At 37.8% G+C, this 15656-nt stretch overlaps 1 protein-coding gene across 1 annotated transcript; it reads right to left on the bottom strand.

The window, feature by feature from the left end:
- Positions 1–677: 677 nt before the first annotated feature.
- ncstn (nicastrin) lies at positions 678–15593 on the bottom strand. The gene is made up of 17 exons (XM_061731912.1): positions 15484–15593; positions 14102–14203; positions 13668–13791; positions 13240–13361; positions 12705–12850; positions 11691–11835; positions 11467–11579; positions 10382–10534; positions 10150–10254; positions 8481–8558; positions 7778–7947; positions 7595–7697; positions 7142–7240; positions 6417–6504; positions 5953–6116; positions 4455–4667; positions 678–1898 (listed from the first exon to the last, which is right to left on the bottom strand). Exons 1-17 carry the CDS (start codon positions 15539–15541, stop codon positions 1776–1778), a joined length of 2106 nt encoding a protein of 701 aa, XP_061587896.1. The 5' UTR covers positions 15542–15593; the 3' UTR covers positions 678–1775.
- Between the last annotated feature and the right edge of the window lie 63 nt (positions 15594–15656).

Consider the following 15656-nt stretch of genomic DNA (forward strand, 5'->3'; position numbering starts at 1 on the left):
TGCAACTTGCTGCATGTGATGAAGAGTTGCTGAGTTGAGAGTGCACATTGGATTATGACAATACTTTAGACTGGCTTTAGATTCACAAATATGCAGGCATGAATATCATAATCAGATTTTGGAGCGTCAGATAAACACCAAAAAAATGGTGATATTCTTCCATCAGATTTCTAATCCATAAGAAGCCCTCATCAAAGTGCCACTTGGCAGTGAATGATGGATAAACCCGTATTTTACATGGAAGGAAGATCATATCTTGAGTTGCTGTAAGAGAAGTCTGGCAAGACAAAACATGCCAGAATAAAAATGTGGGACTCCTGTATTTATAGTAGGACAGTGCCCTATTGAAAAAAGCTAAATAACCCGCGTTAAGGTCATTGACAGGTTCATAATTTTGTATGAGGGAACTATTTCAAGACATTTACTTGCTATTTGCATTTACGGCACACTTTACAAAGCTTTTCTACGTTTAAAAAGCTCAGAAAAACAAACTGGAGGATAATAAAAAAACAAAAACACACATAGTAGACCAAAACTTTATAGACTGTTAACCGTGTGGAAAACTGAAAACATAGTGTTCGGATTGGTGTTCCTGCTACCCAGATGGAATATTTACTTTTCTTATCATTTCAGTTTTAAAACATTCAGTCTTAAACTCAAACCACCATTAAAGAAAGTATTGAAAAAAAGAAGAGCTGATGTTTATTTCTTTACCAAGGCATCACGACTTAGATTCCAGTCATTTAATAAACACCCATCATCAGAGTTAAAACCTTGTGTTCCTAAACTTATTCTTACATTGTGTGTGGGGGTGGGGTCGGGGGGGGGGGGGGGGGGGGTCGGACATAAAGGAAGTGCACAGCCAGAGTACCATCACTTTTTCAGTGTTTAAACTCATAAATTCTGTTCAAACATAAGATGTTCCACTACTTTTAAAGATTTCGTTAGCCGATAAATAGTTGGGGGGGAGAAACCGTTTTGTCAGTCATGCCGGACTTGGAGAATTTTCTTTTTTTTCAGCATTTAAGAAAAACAATCACAAAAAGTGAAGATGCATACATATGCAGTGAGACCTGAAACGAAGCAACACATTAGTTTTTTTTATGACTTCACAGGTTCTTGAATGTATCAAAATACTTCACTGCACATTTTCAGAAAAGGCTTGAGTTCAAATTGTATTTGTTCATTGACTCAGAAAGTGGTTTCCTATAATTAGAACTAATTGATAAGTTAACAACACTGACAAAAGAAGACGGCTACAGTATTGCACATACCATTACAATCCATTCAAACCTCAGACGCACCAAGTCCCATGATTCTTCGTACACACTAAATCGGGCAGTCCACTGCTAACGCACACTCAGCCACATTACATACTCACTCATACACACACGCTCAAATAATGCTCAATGTTTAGTGCCTATTATGACACAGTAAACAAAACATTCTTGGATTAAAAAAAAAGAAAAAAAAACAAACTTATTTTCCACTGACAGGGCCCGCTGGTGCCTGACCAGTGTTTTGTGACCCTGATGAGTCCAGATCCATCCAAGCCTATCCAGTCCAGTCTAGTTCTAATGTTAGGCCTCAGCTGAGGGAGTCCATAAGTGTGGAGTGGTCGTCTAAAAGAAGCTCCCTCTGCCGCTGAGACTAACCTGTCTGTGTACCTACACGCGTTGAGTCTTTTTAAGGAAACTGTCCATGTGTGGTCGGGGTAGAAGTAGTAGTTGCAGTAATTGTAGTGGTCGCAGGCCGGAGACGCCTCTGTGTGTGGATCAGTAGGTGGCGCTGGCGGGCTCTCTCCCCGAGCTGAACAGTATGTCAGCCTTTGAGCTGATGACGTAAGTCAGAATGAGGGACATTACCAGCACGCTGATGCCCACGCCAAGCGTCATCATCTGGAAGAGAAGGGGGACAACTTCAATATTGGAAAAACTTAAAGGATATCAGGTAACTGTTGGGTTTTTTTTTGTTTTTTTCTTTAAATTTATTTATGTATTTTTTTTTTCATCATTACATTACAACTTTTGGTTATTTTTTGTTTATCCCCAAAAAAAGAATGTTTTGTTGGACACGAGAATAACTGGTGCCATGTTTTTGCCTTTAAATATGTTTAAAGGTATGAAAACATTAAAGTGTTAGGTTATAATTGCATAAATTGTATATTTTTCATTACTTTATATACAGTCTTGGGGTTACATTTGCAAAAAATGCTAAAAACCAAATGCTCAAAAATTAAAAAACAAAATAAACCGAAAAAGGAACAAATAAAAACGGAATGTGGGAAAAAATAAAACCGATTTCTGGATCTGTTTGGTAATTCTGACCCACATGATGTTTCTGAAAGCAGTTCTATCAGCATTCTGGGAGCTGATTGGTCCTTACAGCATCATTAGCTGCCAATACTTGCTGTTTAATCTCAATATAATACTAGTAGTAATATTTTGCATAACTACAGTCATATAATTCATGCAACAACTCAAAAAACAGTTTTAATAACACTAACCCAAATCAATATCGGAATCAAATCGGATCGAATCAAATCTTGATAATCGATTCTGAATCTTAAGAATCGGAATCGAATCGATTCTTGACATTTGAATCGATCCCGAGCCCTAGCAGAGACACAAATCACCTTCCGCTGGTGTGGCCTCCCAGTCATTGAGTTCATGGTAACTCTGAACGGCTTGAAATAAGGCAACGGGACTTCCTTTTGTTTCTTCCTTCGTCATCTGACAACGTCCTCAGGTTCGAAGGTGAAACCCGTTCAAGAACAAAAGAACAGGAAGCCCAGTTGCCTTGTTTCAAGCCTGTGAGAGATAAATCACCACAACGGTCACTGCTTCGTGTCAGTTTGGGACCTACAGAAATGATGAACATCTTTTTGAGCATAACAAGTATAAAAACAGATGGCGGATATCCATTATGTGTTAATATCTTGCAATCTTTGCCACAGATTTGTAAACTGTGTGTGCAGAGTGTTTGCCAAGAGCTTATTTTCTCATAAAAGAAGGAAGTCGCAAAAGATAGTTGGCTGATCTGTGGTCTGTTTGCACACCACCTTTGAATATTGGCTTTAGACTAGTAAAATAAATAATAATAATTGCAAAAAAAAAAGGTTAATAAATGTTTAACTACACATCAGATGTTGAAGCCAAAGTATATAAATCCCAAACAGCAATGTTTGGTCTCCCTGATGGCTAATAATTCATAATCAGCCCTAAAAAAGCTCCACTTCTCAACCGCGCATAAACACGACATATCATTAAAAGTAATTTTTGGTTCCTATAAAACATCAGCGTGGGTGCTGGCTTGGGAAAAACAACAGAGACTGAAATATGCCATCAAACCATCCGTTTTTGGATATGTTTTATCTCCTAAAAGCCTGCAAATCCTTTCAACTTCTGTCCACAGAAAAACACTCTAACCCAGATGAAAGCAACAAAATGAGATGGGTTCATCCAACAAACATATTTCTAACATTTAGAAATAAAAGACCCTTCAATATGAAATACTATATGAGCCTTTTTAAGGCCAGGGGATATTGCCTTTGATTTTGAGAGCGGATAATAGACGTAGCTCTGAAGAATGACTTAGGATTCAATTTGAGGAAGAAAACGGAGCTGAGATCTTCAGAGTTGTCTAAATCATTGATTTACTGCTTGAACAAAACACTTGCCTGGTGTAGTTTTAATGTTACTGTTTAAAGAGCATGAATGTGGCCACAACAAGACAGTAAAAGCAAAACTGTGCAACGCGCCGACTCATCAAAAATCTGAACCGTGGCTGTGAATGGAGATATAACAGAAATGCAGGGATCTGATTTTATTACACTACTATGTGGTAAAAACATGCAGAAACATGACGCTTATCCATCACTGTCAGCATGTAGGCAGCACTGCGTTGGTTGCTGCAGCTCCTTTAATATTGTTGTTTTAGAAATGGGTTTTGCTAGTTCAGGCCAGTTTGGCTGCAAGAAATACACAGGAAATTATAGACGGATTTGCCATGAGATCTAGATCAGAGGATAATAAAGCAATATGCAATGAAAATGTCCATATTCCAAAGTAAATATTATAATGTGTTGCAGCCATTTTTGGAAATGTATTTTCTACAATTTAATCCCTAATTTCCACTAATCATAAAATCAAAACCTAATTTAAAAACAGGATGTGGTGGAAATCCTTCAGCAAGCACATTATCAGATTGGTGCAAATTTATAATAAAAAAGAAAATCAGATGATTATCATATTAATAACAATGTGTTTTGGACGCCTTGATGAAACAAAACTGGCATTTAGCCAACGGTGGGAATGACCAGTAAACAACCAGGATGTTGAGTGTGTTGACATGAAGCACCAGGCAGCGTTAAATAAAGACCTCGAGAACATTTTTGTGAGAGAATAAAAAGGCTTGTGCACATCCACACGTGTTGCTCTCAAGGGCAGGGTTACCTCCAGTTCATGACTAGCCACCAGGAATATGCGTCCTTTGATGCTCTTCCATCTGGACTCCGTCCACGTGGAGTAATTTTTGGAGGTGTACTCTCGCAGATCAAAGGCAGGGGACACCGCCTTGGACAGACGAGCGGTGGAGCGGACGCAGTAACCTTCCCGCTCTGTGCTGTTGGGAGCTACTGCGCCTTGAACCCACAGGTAGCTGTACATCTGAGAGGAGAGGAAGAGGTATCATGCTATTTGTTTCATCATTTGTTCTGATTTAACATTTTACTAAGGATAAAGTTAAAACATATTAGTGTAGGTTTTATCATTCATGTTGGTATTCTCTTGACACAGTTTCAACATTAGCTGATAACATTTATAGTTTATTAATCCACAAGAATAATAAAAATTCTTTAAAAGTTTTGATGATGATAATAAAAATCTGAATATGTTCCAAAACCAAAGAACACAACAAATGTGAAGACTTTCTTCACATTTTTCTGAGATGTCATTTTCATTCCTGAGTTTCTGTTTATTTCTTTTTGAAAAACCGTTTAGTAATTTTTCTCCTTGAACATTAAAACTGTTAAATTACATTTTGAATCAAACTCTGTTTGTGTTTCTACAAAAAACCAAGAGCATCTGCATTATAATTAGCTGCTTAGCTGTTTAAATGTCATAAACACTTATATAAAAATGTCCTTTTTAATAGAGAGGTTGAATATTTGCTGATTTGGGTAACTTAGGGTTTGTTCACACCATTTTATTTTTATCATATTGATCAGGATGCGATCTGATCATTTACAATATACATCGCAAGTGATCACATCTCATCTGCATGTCCATGGTGATGTTATCTAATCCAACCGGTTGCTATGGTTACCCTGGACAGCTAAGGCTACCTAACAAAGGAATCATGTCACTTCCATCATTTTGTTTAACGTAGTTGTTTCAATCACGTTGCGGATGAAACAAAAGACTATTTCAGATGCCATTTGAGCTACCAGACCATTCAGACCGAGTCATATCTGTGCAAATCTGACTGGAATCTCATCTGAAACCACCTCAAGAAGTATTTAGAAAAAAACTTAATTGAATGTTGTTTTTGGCTCTTCAGACTGTGATTAAAAAATTCTTCTAGATACAATCTGGATATGGTAAACATCAGATTGTGGCATGCAGTGTGCATATAAATTTACACTGAATACAACGAGCAGTCACAAAGGACTCTACAATGTGGAGGGAAATTGCAGCTACAGATTTGTGAGGCCTTTCACAGCTGTAATAAGTTTGTCATAAAAGGGGAAGGTCCTTGCTGACTCAACCTTAACATCAGACTGTCTGCAGACATATCCATCCAAAAATGCAGTATTATTATTAAAAACTTCCGTCCCTGGTGCCTTGTACATAATGTGACATGCTCCTGTAATCAAATGCTTTTTCTTTCTTATAATTTCCAGCGAACAAGATCTACTTGACTTCACATGATAAAGGCTGTTGTAAATCTTACGTGTTTGCTTTCCTTATCATCCTCACTCGCCCTCTGGTTCTGGCAGTCCTCCTGGGTGACGTTGACGGTGCTGCCGGTAAAATTAGCCAGCAAGCACTGGACCAGATACGTTGGTTTGCTGGGCTGCTGAGTCACACCGACATAGAGGTTTGTAGTCGTGTCAGCTGAGGGAGAGGGGAAAAGTGACCGTAAATATCTTTATACGACTCAGATACACCGTCCTGTTTGCCAAGTATCCATCAGAAGATTAACTACAGCCTCCTCTGCTGTGTCACTCTGTGAATAAGTATAAAAACAGACTGGTTGTTTATCTCTTGAAATAAAATCAATGATAAATAGATAGTTGTAAATAAGTGTAATTCATAGTTTCTCTAGAGGCATTATAGTAAGACATAATCAGGACATGCAGCAGAATGTAATTTCCACTGCTTTCCAATGAGTGAAGGTTTAGAAAAATAACATACACAGGTAGCTCATGAGGTCGGAGGGTATGAGCTGCTGCAGCCACGAGTTATTGGACCGAACCAGGAAACTGTACAGCATTTGACTAACCTGAAACAGAATGAAGACAATCACTTCAGTTCACATCTAAAAGGGTCATTAATAAGTTAATCAAAATCTCACAGTCAAGAAATTAAAACCTATATTTGACCATCGTGTAATTTACGATATTAAAAGAAAATGTGAAAATTTAATTTAAAGTGACATAAAGAAATTGAACACATTGCATTTTCACACGCACAATGAAAAAGTAAAATATTTACGAAAAGACTAAATGATCAGTAGACCACAATGTATGAAAATGTACCAAATTTAACAACATTAGGTTTCAACTGAGCAGCAGTGCTCTTTGAATAATTATCAAGAAAACAACATTAAGAATAAAAATGATACATTTATAATTTACAGAAACATTTTAAGATTCTGATAGTGACTTTTTGACTTTTTACAAGTTGTACAAATGTTGCAGCTGTAATATTTCTGATTTCCTTGAACTTTAGAAGTTACAAGTATCCTTTAAATTTTGAACTTGTAAATAAAAAAGCCTCTCCAGAGTTCATGTTGAGGGAACTCCTGAACTCCTCAGCTGGTCCTAAAATACTAATCATTAGAAGAAGTGCGTGAATGCAAGTGCAATTGCAGTTAAAAAAAAAAAGGAAAATCCCAAAGTGCAACAAAAGAGTCTTACTAGGAGTGGGTCGGCCTCGATGCTGCTCAGCTGGGATGCTTCTCCTCCGGCTTGTGCATACAGAGCTCGAGCCACCATGGTTGCTACCTTAGTCAGAGCCTTGAAGACGTATGCAGAGAAATTCAGAGATGATTAAGAACGGCTGTCTTATGCTTATTTCAGTTTCTCCCCAGTAAGTTAACAGAAAGGCTGGCTAGCTCAGATGGTTTTGTAAAAAAGTTCTGCATAAATAAATGAAAGCAAATGAAAGTAGTAAAAAGAAACAAACATTTTTTTCAAAATGTGAGCATTTCCTAGCAATTGTTCAGGATATATAATTTTTTTCATTACTAGAGATGTCCAGTTCAAACCAAGTTCAAACCAAGATCAAAGTCAGTAGGATGAGAAACCATCGTCTCACTTTTCTAAGTTAATTTTACAACATGTCTGAACAGGAAAAATTAAAAGCAATACCTTTGCAGTGTCTGTAACGAATTCTAGCTCCTCCTCCGGCGTCAGGTTTGGTGGGTAAGATATCTTCAGAAGGTCTGCGTTGTCAAACATACTTTCGTAATACCTGCACACCGAACAGAGGGACCAATGAGCATTCTCTGACTCCGGAAACAACAATGTCACACTGCGGGAGGTAGAAATCACCTGTTAGTGTAACCGGACTCGTGGTTTTCAATAACAACCCCGGGGATTGGCCGAGCTCGCAGGAACCTCTGGAAAGACGAGGGAGGCAGAGGCTGGGTGACGCTGGGCTCCTCCACCGAGAAGTTCAGGCTTTTGGCAGCCGATTGCAAGTTGTTGATGAGTCTCCTCACCTGCAACAGAAGCAACAGATTCAAAGGAATTTAAAACTAAATCTCATGAAGACACTAATATTAAATATTTGATAAGCTTAATTACCTTTTGCATATACACAACATATTTTTTGGTACAATTTAAGAAAAGAAAATCTGAATATAAAAAATTTCACCAAAACAGGTGCTATATCACAGCTCCACAGTGAGTTTTGCAAAATCACGCTCCACTGCCGACACCAGGCACACTAGTACACTATGCAAAACAGAAGCCCCCACTGTTATTGCGGTACAAATGGAGACCACTGAGGAAAAGACCCCCTAAAATACACTGATTCCTGCTGTCAAAAAGCAGCTTTACTTTACATCTTTAATATATATTGAAATAGTTTAGTGCACCCTCCTTACACCAGTAACAATGTAATATCCTGGTGTGGGATAAAGAAGAATCTTTGATTGAACAGTGATGCTGTTAAAAATTGCTCCCGTTTTTGATGCTGTATTACAGCCACAATGATATTGTACTGGGTAAATAATGGTATACAGACACAAACCTCTTCATTGACACTGCTGTTCCTCGTAGACACGGGATCAGTGTGAAGCCAGAGCTTGGAGTCGGTGTGGAGTCCCACCTTGGGGGAGAAAATATTCACATACACTGCATAAATATTCACACAACACACTGAGAATTACATGAAGCAGTTAGAAGTAAACCTTTTTACAGTGGGAAAGCATGTACACAGTAAAACATTATCAAATTAATTTAACAATTCTAATATGTGTCAATATTGAACAGACTTCTACATGCACAGTTGTATCACGATAGTTCATCAAAGGTGTGGAAATTAGTGATGTGTGGATCGATACTGAAATAGATACTTCCGATACCAGATCTGTATGCTCTAAAATCAATTCTCAAATGAAAATAGATACTTTTGAGACTTCAGTCATCTGTGGTAATGTAAATCATTAACAGGAATACGGTGGAAGGTAACTAAATTATTCAGATTTTGTCTAAATGACACGCTGCTGGTAGGAACTACTTTTTTTCATTTTTATAGTAGTTCTTATTTTTGTTTATTATTCTCATTTATTTTTAATGGTTTTTATTTTTTTTACTTAGTATCTTTTTTTATTGATGGAAACACCTTTTTCAAACACTGGTTTTTCTGTTGTTGTAACAGCTCGGCTATATTGTGAATGAGCCCGCTACCTCAGTATACTTCTGAGTTTAAAATAAATGGCTAAATAAATGACTGATGTCTTGTATTTTTAAGCAATCTAAAATACACAAATTTTTTTTAGATTTACTGGGCACAATGTATCGGTATTGAATCGGTATTGCTAATACCAGCCTGAATTTTACTCAATATCGGATTGGCAAGGAAATCGGTGGTATCGACCATCACTAGTGGAAATTGCTCAAAGATAAAATAATAAATAGGTGGAAGGAAGATTTTGCACTGACAGAGAGATCTGAACACGACCCTGCAGCCTAAACAAATCATTGTATTCCATGTATTTGCATTGTTTTCTGGCATCAGCAAGATGCAAATTTCACATCAACAAATATCACTCAACTGCACTAAAACTCGAAAGAAGAGCGAGCAAAAGAGGAAGAAAAAGTTACATGTCCAGGCTGATGAACCGGCCTTAGTTGACGAGGTTCTCGGAACTCAGAGTAGAGAACAATCACCAAATCTGTACCAGCTTTCATGGCTAAAAGGATTTTGTGACTGATGGGACCATGGAGAACCCTGGAGTTCGCGCTGTACTGAAAACCTTTGAGGATTGGTCTGAGGTCCCATGGCTGCACCTCTGCTCCACATCCAAGTTAAAGCTCAGTCAAAGGACTTTGTGAGTTCAGTGAATTGAGCAGCTTTTAGGTGGGATTTGTGAACTTTTCTGGAAGTTGCCACATTTCTTTAAAAAACTTTTCATAATTGTTAAGTAGCTACAAGAAGTTATACAGCAATTTGAGAAATCAAGATATGGAGAATGCATCAAGTTGCGAGGACAAGAATCAAATTGTTAGTTGTGCAAATATTCTTTTTAAATCTATTATTCTGTTAGTGTTGAAAGTGCAAAACCGATATTTGGATTCCAATGACGTATAGATAAAGAAAACTTCAAATTTAAGTTAGGGTACTTCTTTGAAAGCCAATAGATGGTGCTGGGCGATGATTCACAAGGGAATTTACCAGTGAGGTCTGCAAAACTTACCTGTCCAATCTCCAGCACAGAGTGAACATTGTCCATGTCCACAGCGAACTGATTATTCTCCATGTCGTACACCATTCTTGAACTGCCAATGTAGTCAAAGGTTTCCTGTTTTCAAGAAAAATTTGACAAAACATGAGAACATTCAAAAGGATGGAAATTCACCACAAATTCAATAAACTCTGGCATTTTCATGACACGTGTGCAGAATACAACAGTGTATAAAAAAACTGACCCCTTGGAAGAAGGTGTAGAGGATTGCGCGGTTAAGTTGACCCTCCTGGGTGGCGTTACGCAGAGCATGTGCAGCAGCTAGCAGGGTGATAAACCCAGAGGCTGCACTGTCTGCTCCAGGAGCAATGTCGAAGAAGAAAGATCTGCTGTCCAGCTGGAGACAGAACAGGACGGGAGAGGTTTTAAAATAACCAGCGGTTAATTTCCACTCTTCAAAGATCAAAATACTACAACAAATGTTTAGCTCCGGTACTATGCAGTTCTGTTTGGTTAAATTTTCTTGGAACTTTTACTGAAATAACTGAAAACTGCACAAAAGCTAAGAGGAAAATAAAAAAAAGACAAAAAAAACACAATGCAAAATCTGATAATAAGGGATTGAGATGCAGAAAAAGGGGAAAATTACGAGACTAATGCACTGTTAAACTTAAATTTAATTTAAGGTTTTATATTAATTTGCGTTAATAAATATATGGAAGAAATATAATACAGCTAATATGAGAAACATCTCAGGAGAAGGTGACGCAGCAACAGCCCTAATTTTAAAAATAAATATTTTTGACAAAGATTTCTAAAGCTTATAAAAAATGCTACTGGTTCCACTGTGTAAAATGTTGAACAATGTTGTACTTCTCAAAAGGTGTGAATCAAGAGCAACTGGATGCAGTAGTTCAATCCCTGCTGGGCTCTGAAAGCGGCTCCGACTTGTTAAAAATCTACATCTCATTTCATTTCACAGAATTTCAGCACTTAATTTCCACAATGTCCTTTAAAAAAAATTCTAAGTTTAATCATCTATGTAGGTTAAGGTGTCAGTATTTTTCCGTTAAGTGTTACCAGCCAATCAGAAACAACCTTCTGCTGACAACACGTCTCTTCCCAGCAGCAACAATGCCTGAGAGTTTCATAGCTGCAACTATGACCACAATATCACATGACACACACCACAGAGCGGGGCTCGATTCAAACAAGGCCTGTAGTCATATCACTGCTCATACTTTAGCAACGCATGATGTGTTTAAGTATTTGTTAAGATTGTACTACGTTTGCTGGAATTCAGAGGATGACTCTGGGTCAAAAACTCACCCTTGCTGCTGCTATAACAAAATTCTCTCCTGTCTTGTGGCCCTTGGCTGTGTTGTTAATAGGTTTGGTGGAGGCCCAAACATTAAAGTCCCCCAACGGGTCACACACCATCTCTATTGGATAATACAACACAAGAGGAAAGCAGATTAGTTTGAATGTAATAAGTAGACTGACTGTAATGCTGAAGCTTTTGGGCTGGATTTTTACTTGTGTTACTTAAATACCTGGAGTGAGGCTAAAGTTGATGTCATTTCTCCTCATGCAGGTGGGCGTATCGGTGACAGCGAACATGTGGGAGTAGAGCTGCATGGCACAAAGCGGGTACTGGGGATTGCTGCCATTCGAAGCACGGTTATGGTCCATGTAACACTGAAGACACAAAAACATATACACTTATATAAAATACCCTTGTGTGTGGTTCTAAGTTTATGGGGACACACACCATGATTTTTAAATACTTTGCAGCTTTTGAACAAGTTTAAGCACATGGCGTTGGGTCTGATGCTCTTGCTCAGGGCCACATCGGGAGGTTGGAGTGCAGTTAAATTGTAACTACTGTTTTACGGACAAAGTATCACATTTCATAGCAAAGCCACCGTGGAGATCAAACCTGATCGCTTGTCTACCCTGACATCTTTTTAACAACGGACAAGAACTCGTATAATCAAACCAAATCATAAATAGAGCCGCTGCACAGTGTGATTACATACATTTCAGAAAACATTAAAGTCATTCTCAAGCCATTATAAAGATACCTACAATAAACTTTAAATATGTACTTCAACATTGTCAGTGAGCTGAAACTAACAGATGAGATAAAACAGAACTGAAACTTCAAACTTATGGTTAAAGTCAGCTGCTTTGTATAAGTTTTATACATGAAAACATGCACATCCACCACTGACAAGATAGTCAGACATTTAAAACCGCTGTAATATGCTGCATTTGTTTTAGTTACATACAGGAGGAGGTGAGGAAGAAAACATTTATACTTGTGTATGTCATAAGGTATGTCCTACATGAATATCAGCTATAAACTGCTGAAAGAGCTCTTTTGGAAAATGTTTTCTACTATCAACCAACAGTCTGACAAGTTCAGGTTAAGTTTTATTGACTGTTATAATTGTTATGGATTTCTACCCTGAGAAATAGGTCACAAGTGACATTTTTTGCAGCAACAAAGACTTACATCAAATTGTATTATGCAATATACCGGTAACATCTTGTGTAACTTTTACCTGTCGTATGACCTGGGTGTCATTGTCATCCTTCAAGGAGAAGATAGGGAAGTCAAACTCCTCGTAAGACAGACCAGTTCCCCATGGGTTCCACAACGTCTCGTTACAGTGGGCCAGGGCCGGGCCGTAGCTCTCTGAATACACACCTGAGGAGAAAAGGAAAAAAATATATATATAAAAAGAATCTCCCATAAAAAACAGACTCCACACTCCGCTTCTTTAATCTTTTGCAAATCAAATAAAGCTAAAAAAGGTGAAACACCTGCGCTACTCTTATATAACTACTATCTATAACTACTGTCTATAAAATGTTCTTTTTTTTAATACTTTTTAAGGCCAATATTTTTTGGTAGCTGTTGAATCTTATATCAAACAGCTAAGATTGGTTTAAAAAGCATGAGTAATGGGATCACCTGCAGTATGTAGTATTTAGTTTCAGCATTTTAAAAGTGCAGCTTTCCCCTACAACGTTCATCAAAATACAATTCCCTCCTGTTACTTCTATAATACTCTTTGCAGGAAATTGGGCAGTCACCTGTGAGCTCGTTGGGACAGCCCGTGTGCGGGGAGGAGCCCTCTGGTGGATTTGTGCTTGGTGCCACAACAACAACACCAGCCACCCTGCTGGGAGTGTCTTTGAGCTTCATCATTATGGATCTTTGGAACAGACGCAGAGCAGATGATGCAAGTAAAATACAGGTCAATACATTTCAGTAACTGACAGCCTGTCGTGATTACATCTTAATTCCTTTCTACATCAAAGAAAATGCTTCACAAGTGCAAATAATGATCTTTAAGCTGCTATCATTATTACTTCACCTACTCGACTACTTTTTTCATTCTTTGGAATTTATTCAAAATGTTACGGTAATATGAGAGGATAGAAAGTTAAACAGTAAGATTGACTCTCTTTTGGAACTACTTTTGGTTTCTCTTCAGCAGGGTGAAACTGATTAATTGTACCTCGTAAAGAACATGGACTCCAGGACAACCATATAAGGTGGGTTTAGACCAGAGCGTACCACCCAGTCCAGGTTTTCCTCCGACTCAAGCACATGGAGCACACCCACGTCCCCTGACAGAGAAGCTGAAATCCACAGGAAAACATAATTAAAAATAACAGTATGTCCAGAGAGTTGTCCACAGTTTTAAGATTACATAAAAAAGTATTTAAAAACATTTTCAACCAACCACTGAAATGTATTCTCACAGCCATTACAGAGGCATTGTTAACAGTTGCACAATTTTTTTCCAAATGTGAACTACTTGAGAAATTACAAAGGAAACAAAATGCTTTTAAAGCTTTAGGAAACAGCGTGATGTACGTACAAGAACTCAAGTGTCCAAGGTTCAACCAGACAGTTATAAAGTTTACTTTTATGTTTACCAAAACTTACACTGGCAGCCTATTTGATGTGTTGCGTTAAGCAGTCGCACACATGGGATGGTGTAATTGAGGTGCACATAAATCTTCTTATCCACTGAGTTACAATTGACACCTGTAAGGAAAAGGAAAACAAATAAATAAATCAGAAGTTGTATTATCATGAATATAGTAAACCACCTTACTCCATGTCATGAAATGCTTAGCGAAATTGAAATTCTCCCTTCACGCAACGGTACAAAGAGTAAGTATAGATAGACGGATAGACTGATAGATAGAATAATTAACAAAAACAGACATAAAGATATAAAAAAAGTTGTGCAAATGAGAGAAGATTGAAAAAGTAATCAGCACAGTACAAACTTTGCTGGCATTTATATTCAAGCAAGCTCGGTGCTTTGTGATGAGTAAAATAATGGTGACATATTTCCTATCTCAAGAACAAAAAAGGAAAAAAAGTAATTTGTTCATTTCAGTTGACTTTTTGACCTCATTTATATATTTCTGATATTAATTTAAGGCCTTGAACAGAACATAGAAGACACATGATCCATATTAACTCTAGTTATGTTGATGCTGGGCTATTATATCTGACTTCCTGGAGACGATGTGGAAGTGAAAATGAAGACAATTTGAGAATCCTCTCCAACTTTTCAACATTTGTATTTCCCAATTATGACATCTTACCCTAAATTTCAATTTTGTCCAAGAGAATATAGACTCCAGCATCCAGTTGGGGGTATTATCCATAGTACATTTGTCCTAAAAATACCGTTTTAGTTGTGTTTATACATGATCAACTACAGAATTCTTACATAAATCATTACAAAATGTTTGTTTTGTAGTAATTAAGCATAAATGACATGTTGTAGCTCCATTTTCCAATAACCCCCTTGTGTTCTGTTTGATAATGTACAGATAAATACTTTTTAGGAAATGATAATGCATATGTATATGCCCCTCTTTACTTCTGAAGATAATATCTAGATATTGAAATTGAATTAAAGAAAAATGGGGACCATTTATGATGGTTTTGCAGCATTTAATCCCATCAAGCTGCAGGAAATCACGAGTCAGAGCCAACACCTGACTGACTTCACCAGAGAGTCAGCAACATTTGACTGGGAAAAAAGATATGACATCATGTCTCAATGAAGTATTGGCGGAGATGTATCACAGTTGGTGGAAATCCCCAACTCCACAGAAAAAGATGAAGTGAAAAATAAAAAAATAAAGGCAGTGCAGATTAACAGGGAAGCTGCTGCTAAGGCTAACTAGCGCGGCTGCTCAGCCACAAAGAAGTCCAGCAAGCTGAACCACGGGACGACAAACACACCGCTGTCGCGAAGAGAAATGTGGAAATTAGAGTTTAAAGATATCAAGACTCTGACTTACCCACGAAAAACACACAAGAAACCGAATAAACAAGCCATTTGATTAACAATAAATCCATCTTCCTGGTTTGAAAAGCAGAAAACACAACAGGAAGTGTGCACCAGGGACACGTCCGGGTTCGGCTGTTTGGTTCCGGGGAGGAAACAAACCAAAGCCAAATATCCTTACAGGTG

This window comes from Cololabis saira, chromosome 10, assembly GCF_033807715.1.
Source record: "Cololabis saira isolate AMF1-May2022 chromosome 10, fColSai1.1, whole genome shotgun sequence".
Taxonomy (NCBI): domain Eukaryota; kingdom Metazoa; phylum Chordata; class Actinopteri; order Beloniformes; family Belonidae; genus Cololabis; species Cololabis saira.

Excerpts from the sequence above, each read along its gene's own strand:
- ncstn (XM_061731912.1), bottom strand. The coding sequence starts at position 15,541 with ATGGATTTATTGTTAATCAAATGGCTTGTTTATTCGGTTTCTTGTGTG. Across the intron at positions 7,698-7,777 it reads GAGTCCGGTTACACTAACAG|GTATTACGAAAGTATGTTTG; the intron begins GTGATTTCTACC and ends TTCGGTGTGCAG. Across the intron at positions 6,117-6,416 it reads CGACCTCATGAGCTACCTGT|CTGACACGACTACAAACCTC; the intron begins GTATGTTATTTT and ends CCTCTCCCTCAG.